At 60.7% G+C, this 7083-nt stretch overlaps 1 protein-coding gene across 2 annotated transcripts; it reads left to right on the forward strand.

Moving 5' to 3' along the window:
* The first annotated feature begins 1807 nt into the window (after positions 1-1807).
* Positions 1808-7083, forward strand: LOC113208094 (uncharacterized). Of its 2 annotated transcripts, XM_052276171.1 has the most exons (7): positions 1808-3862; positions 4434-4636; positions 4744-4767; positions 5060-5202; positions 5295-5523; positions 6019-6099; positions 6178-7083. In XM_052276171.1, the coding sequence occupies exons 1-7, from the start codon at positions 2188-2190 to the stop codon at positions 6337-6339; spliced, it is 2517 nt and encodes an 838-aa protein (XP_052132131.1). In that variant the 5' UTR covers positions 1808-2187; the 3' UTR covers positions 6340-7083. The 2 variants fall into 2 exon arrangements, with proteins under 2 accessions (XP_052132131.1, XP_052132132.1); XM_052276172.1 differs by lacking the exon at positions 4744-4767.

Raw genomic sequence — 7083 nt, forward strand, 5'->3', positions numbered from 1 at the left:
TGCTACCCAGGCGCGCCTTGACGGAACATTAATTTGAACCAGATTGGTCCAACGGCCGCAGCAGGCTGCCCTGCTGCCTACATCCCCGCCGCGGACCGTCAGAGACGCACTGCATTTAAGTTCCCATTTGTCTTGATCAGACGCCAGGCCGGGGCTGCTGCTGCTGCGACACGGGGCAGGTGGTGTGGCGAGATGACTGGCCTACTAATGCGGACATGACGCGCTCCGGTCCTCATTTTTGGCGATGGAAACGAAAAGAGAGAAACACACGAGAAGGACCTCGTGGCCGACCAAAGAGAAGCACTCCATACGTCATCGGCCCGCTGAATCACCAGGCGAGGGCTGGGGCGCGCGCTGCGCGACACGTAGACTGCGCCGCGCCGCAGGAACTGCAACATTATCCCCACCCCCACCCCGCCCCGCGGTGGCGCCCGTCTCGCAATCGGCTCGCTCTGTCTTTGTCACTGCCTTGTGTCTGCCAGTGTGTGCGAAAGAGAAAGAAAAGGCGGGGGGGGGGCTGATCCGCACGCCACCGTCTCTTCAAACGTTGGGTCTGGTAGTTGTGGAGGACCGGGTGAGATCGGGGAAGCGAGAGGGAGGGTGAGGGGGTGAGAGGGAGAGAGCACGAGAGTGAGAGTGAGGTGGTGGAAGAAAGAGAGAGAGAGAAAGAGAGAGAGAGGGGGGGAGGGGGAGGGTCGACAGGCGGGACAACAAGCGCCCGAGGGGGCTGCGGCCGGGACCGACTGCATTCAGGAAACGGGGCGTCGCGCCGTGCAGCACCAACCAGCAGCCCACTCTCTCTCTCCCTCACGCTAGCAGACGCGTGCGCGGCGGAGAGGGGGGGGGGCGTCACCCAGAAACAGCCGGCACTCACCCCGTTTAACGTGACGGCGGAGGTAAAACAGTAAAACAGCGAGCGTGCGGGGCGAGGGAAGGCGACGCGATGGTCAGTTAAAGCAACGAGGAGCGACACGCGTTTGTGTGGCTGGGCTGTTGTTGTAACGAACAGGGACGCGCGGGGTTGGCGAGAGGTGCGCGTCACGTCAGGCGACTTGGACCCCGCCACCCCTACCCGCCCGCCAGCAGCAGCAGCAGTCGGGACAACCGGAAAGGAAGTTTGTTCGTCTCTTTATTAAGGTCCTTGGTGCTTGGCGACGGCCAGAGAAGACTACTTCCCCGTCTTGATTTGAAAACTCTCTCGAGTTTCAGCGAAGCGGGTCACGCGGGTTATTAATGGCTCCCGAGTAATTTGTTTAGCGGGGCAAAAAATCGTTTCAGAAGGATGGGAGTCCCTGTCCCATAAAATGTGTAGTAACCTGGTCAGCCCGCTGGTCAGCGGCGCGGCGGAGCAAAGACAAACCGCGTGCGCGCCGATTACTAGATTGGTTAATGGGCCGCGACGCCCGCCGCGGGCGCCAGCGGGGCAGACAGTCCGACGGACAGGCAGTCGGACAGACGAACAGACAGACAGTCGGATGGACGGACAGACGGGCGCCCAGAGCGTCCCAAGAGAGCCGGCACGGCCGGTGCGTGGCCGAGGGGTGGACCCTTTCGGACGGAGTAGAAAGGTGGAAGGGCGCCTCCGCCGCGCCCCCTAGTGGTGGTGGCGCCGCCGCGGCGGGGCGGGCCTACCCCGCGAGCAGCGGCCGCGCCGATACTCCTCGCTAGGGCGGCCCAGGGCAGGGGGCAGCACTTGTTTGAGCGCGGGGGCGCCGCGGCCAGGGGGCGCAGGGCGTGGGAGGGGCGCCAAGACGCCCCCTTCCCCTACCCCAGGGCGCCCGGGGGGCCGGGGCTCAGCGGCGAGGGGGCGAGGGGGCGCCGCAGCGACACACCGCAGTGCAGTGAGCGGCTGGGCTGGGATGCGGTCCGGGGTGCGACCAAGCAGTGGCCAAGGGAAGCCGTACGGGACACGACCTCAGCAGGCCGGCCTGCTAGCCGCGGTGAACCACGACGCGCTGGTCGTGGCCATGAAGTGAGCCGTCCTGGCCCGGCAGCGAGCGGCCTCCGCGCGCCCCCGCCCCCGCGAGGCTCGTGTGCGTCGGTGCGCGTAGCGGCCCATGGCGCGCTGGGCCCATGCAGTATTTTGAGCGAGGCGGCCGGTGCTGCTCGTCCAACTAGGGCAGAGCGCCAACCACGCCGTGGGGAGCGCAGCGCCAGCGGCCGGTCTGGGCCGCGACCTGAGGCGCCATGGCGGACCAGCACCACCCCACCGGCAACGGCGCGCTCCTTGGGGCGCCTGCAGCACCGCGAGGATCCCGACGTAGCCCCACGACGGGCCACGTCCGGCGGCGAGTGCAGACGCCAGACCCCCCCAAAGCCGCGCGGTCGACGCGGTCCGAGGGCAGGCCCGACGATGACACGGCCACCACCACGACGGAGGACTCGGAGGACGGGCGCGGGGCGGCCCGGCACAGCAAGCGCGCGCTGGGCCGCACCAACGCGGCCAAGCGCAGCCAGTCGCAGCCGTCCCCCGGCGAGGAGGGCCAGCGGGTGTCCACGTCTGAGGACGACGATGACTACTGGCACAAGTACTTCGCCGTACAGAGCAAGAACATCGCCAAGCACAACGGCAGCTCGCTGGCCGCGGCGGCGGCTGGCGTGCTGAGGCCGGCCCCCGTCCGGACCGACCAGGACAAGAGTCCCGCCCGACGCAAGGCAGACTCTGCCATCAGTCGCAAGTCAACAGCGGACAAGGAGAAGGCCCTGTCCGAGAGAAGGCCCTCCGCGCCCAACTTCGCCACTGTGCAGGACGGGGAGCCACTGCCGCCCACACCCAAGCCCACGCTGCGGCGCCGCGCCGCGCGCAGCAAGTCCAAGGGGCCGCCCGAAGAGCCGCCTTCGTCGCCTGCCTCCAAAACCGCCCCCACTGAGTCCGCCTCCGAGACGTCCTCCAATGCAAGCAAGACGAGCAAGGCCGACAAGTCCATCATCTGGAAGAAGTGGAGCCAAGCGCCAGAGCCCTCCAAGAAGGAGGTGCTCAGCATCGACCCGTCCGAGGTCCTGCGAGGGCTCGTCCCGGAGGAACAACTTCGAACGGAGACGGAAGCTGAGCCCGAGCCCGAGTCAGCAGCTTCGCTCAAACCGGAAACAAACGGCGACGGGTGGTTCAGCTGGAGTCGGAAGTCATCCGACCGCTCGTCCAAGGGGAAGCAGGACAAAGAGGGACAGGAGGTGAAGGATGTCCAGGACACTGCGTCTAAGGCAGAGAAGAAACAAAACGCCGAAGTCGCGCGGAAGTCCTCGCTGCGCAAGGAGCGGCCGCGGAAGAGCAGCAATGGCTCGAGAGGGGAGGCAGCCGTCGAGAAGGACAAGCCGCCCCCCGCCGAGCCGGCCAAGCCCGCCGCCAAGCAGTCCTGGCTGGGGAGGCTCTTCGGCCGGAGGCCGGCGGAGCCACCGGCGGCGAAGGCGCCGCAGCCCACGAAGCAGGCCGCGGCTAAGGTGAAAGTGAACTGGCTGGCCGTGGCGCGGGACATCCGCGTCGAGTGGCGCGCCTTCCGCCTCGCCCACCCGGACGAGACCCACCGGCTGCGCGTCATGGGCAACCGGTGCGCCGCCTCGCTGCTGCTCATGCTGCTGTACTGCGGGCTGGGCGGGCTGCTCTTCCGCTTCATCGAGGGCTCCTTCGAGTCCTTCTACAAGTGCGGCGTGAAGCGCGTCAAGCGCGACTTCCTCGACACGCTGTGGACGACGAGCCACAACCTGCGCGAGGACGACTGGAAGTCGCGCGCGCGCCGCCGCCTCTGGGAGTTCGAGGAGCAGCTGCACGCCGCGCACGAGGCCGGCGTCACCTCGTACAGCGGCATCAAGTCGTGGACGTTCCTCAACGCCGTCGTCTACTGCCTCACCGTGGTCACCACCATTGGTGAGCCGACAGGGCAGGGGGGTCGTACTGTCTGCCCGGTGGGTTGGTGGCCGGTGGCGGCCCACCCCGCGGCGTCAAGGCGTCAAGTGTTGGCTAAGTGCTGCGTGAGTGGAGTGGGATTGGCTGGGGGTGTTGGCACCGCAGCAGCGCGCGCGCCCCGCCGCGGGCCGCGGTGGCGTCATGGGACCTCATCTCACGACGGCGAACACCGCAACCCATCGATCGCCTGCTTCTGCTGCCCAAGGACGAGGATGACGGGCCGCAGATCATGCGGCACGACGCGAGGCACGTCGGTGCGGGTGACCCTCCCTCCCGGGTGGGCCTAGGGGCGGTCCCAGAGGCGGGCCGGGCAGTGTAACAGGTTGTTGGCAGCGCCGGCGCCGTCGCGACCCCCGGGGCCCATGCATCAGCGGGCCGCCGCACCTGTTGATGTGCATCTTTGATCTCGAGCGGCCTCTACTTACTTACCCCGCTCTGCCCAGCCCGGCCCCCGCGCCCTGGCTGCTGCCGGCAACAAGATGCACGGGTATCGAGGCCGTGTCCCTAACGCTCCTGTTGTTTCTGTCTGCAGGGTACGGACACATCTCCCCGTCCACCAACACGGGCCGCGCCGTCACCATCATCTACGCCATCTTCGGCATCCCCATGTTCCTCATCCTGCTGGCCGACTTCGGCAAGCTCTTCACGCGCGGCATCAAGTTCGTGTGGTCCTTCGTGCGGCGCCTGTACTACACGGGCTCCTGCAGGCAGGTCCGTCGCACGCAGCCCGTGCAGGTGAGCCCCGGAGCCGGAGGCCCCAGAGAGGGAAGTCTTCTTGTCTGCTCGATAAAAAGCTCGGGTTACTTTGCCGTATTTAACGAAACAACCGCCGAAATTTACAGTCAGCTCTTGGATTTTTCTGTGGTGTAAGTACGCTTACCAAGGCCGTAGGTTGTAGTAGTCTTCACAATCACTCGGTACGCGCACAATAGAGGGGTGGCCCGCATGCATAGATGCGGGGGTTTGCCTATCGTCTCCAGCCGAGGCACATTGTGGCCTTGTTCCAACCCGTCTACATGCGGGCTAGTATGCTTTTTTGCTTCAACGGGGCACAGCTGCCACTTTGTAGTAGTATTACGATGCACACTTGAATTTTCACATTTTCAGTCCCCCCGAAGTTTTTTAATCAGACTAACCTTTTGTTACAACGCTTTTCAGGAAATCATGAAGGGCGCCCAGATGGTTTACGACCTGGCCACGTTCAGAAGGCCTAGCATGTTCCCGCAGGGCGAACCTGAAGCAGACGTCGAGGAGGCAGACACGCCTCTAAGGCAGGATCAAAGCCAGGCCCCGACAATCAGGTGAGCACCAGGTCGAGCAAGACCCAAAACACAGCACGACTGGGAACAGTTCCATCCTCACCCGTCACCTCTCCGTCTTTCTGTGCCCTCAGGCTGGAGCACCCGGACTCGAGCGAGCCCCCAGCTACGCCGGCGCCCAGCGCCTTTGAAGTAGACGACGAGTTCAACCTGCCCATCTCAGTGGCCATCGTCATCCTCCTGATCTACCTCTTTGTCGGGGCGTCCATCTACTGGATATGGGAGGAATGGGGATTCTTTGAGTCCTTCTACTTCGTCTTTATCTCCATGTCCACTATTGGTTTTGGTGACTTCGTACCGGAGGTGAGCGAGCTGGAGGCAGCTCCCATCTCTTCCTCCAATCCCTCTTCTCAAAGTAACACAATTACTTAGCCAGGAGGATGATTAATCCCGCGCACTTCTGTAGTTACACTGTGCCGCATGCAGGAGGTATGCCTGTCGCCCCATGGCGCCTTGCGGGCCCAGCGAGTAGGCAACCCGCCTGCACGTAGGAATGCGGCACAGCCTAACTGCAGAAGTGCGCGGGCTTCATCAGCCACCTGGTTTGTTTCAAAGTAAGAACATGACAGAAAATCATCTCCTGTTTTACATGCCTCCCTAGTCCAGTGAAGTGAGTATTTGGCAACAACTTGTCTGTGTCTATGCATATCAGTAACTCTCAGATCACTAGTGGAACTGCAACTGGCACAGGCGCACACCCGCGCAGCGTAGTTAGTTATTTCACATCGGCTGTAGTGTTTTCCTGGCACGGACATCTGTCCCAAAGGCAGTTGTCTAACTTTCGGGTTCTTGTTTTAGCATCCTATGTACATGATGGCATCGATAGTCTACCTCATCTTCGGGCTGGCCCTCACCTCCATGTGCATCAACGTCGTACAGGTAAGGGAAAAAGTTACCCTGGGATTGACCAGACTTCATAGCGACAGCCCTGCCTCTCAACACCGTTGTCCCTTCCAGGAGAAGCTGTCGGACTCCTTCCGCCAGGCGAGCGCCAAGATCGGGGCAACGATTGGACTGCGCATGGCAGAGGAGGAGGCCGCCTCCACCAACCCAGGCACTCCGGGGAACGGACCAGTAGACGGCGAGGATCAGTACGCGGCCGGGGAAGTCAAGTCGTGAGACAACACGGCCGACGGCACTCGCTAGCAGCGAAGACATATCAGCGGAAAGATAGGAACAGGGACAATGCAAAGCCCCTCCTATTTTCAAGTTAAGAAAAAATACTTTCATGATGTTGCAATGATTCGCAACAACCTATCTATGATAAGATTTTTACCAAGATTTTTTGTACATATGTAAAGGAAAATGAACAATAGGTAAGGTACCAGATGTGGTGAGGTATAAGCATTTGATAAATTTTCATACTTTTATACACCATGTATCATAAAAAGAAATTAGTCCAGCAGTAGCAAGGGAGCAGAAAAGAACGAGACATCATCAATGTCAAAGCTCTACCACAGCCAAAAATGTTGGACACATTTAAACACTTCTGGAGACTGGTACTCTGGAATGAAACACTGAGAAATCTAGTCATGAAATTAAGTTAAGGAATAATTTAAGAAATTGGAAGCCTAATCAGGGTAACTTGTGGATTTGTAAGAAGAATGACAGGGCTAGTTCTAAAATACTGAGGAACGTTAAGACAAGTCTCACTTTCTAAAGAGAAACCACACTTGTTTTTAAGTTACAGTACTTAAGGCGCAAATTTTATACACCATATATGGCAGTTAATTTTGAATGTATTGCCCTGAGATGAAAAAAAATGTGTTTGTAATGTTTTCAAATCTGAGATTTATATATTTTTTGCTGATTGAGTGTTTACCTAGTGTTAAGTTGTTTTAAAGTGCACAAAATTTTAAAAAA

This window comes from Frankliniella occidentalis, unplaced genomic scaffold (assembly GCF_000697945.3).
Source record: "Frankliniella occidentalis isolate FOCC.00 unplaced genomic scaffold, Focc_3.1 Scaffold1991, whole genome shotgun sequence".
Classification (NCBI taxonomy): domain Eukaryota; kingdom Metazoa; phylum Arthropoda; class Insecta; order Thysanoptera; family Thripidae; genus Frankliniella; species Frankliniella occidentalis.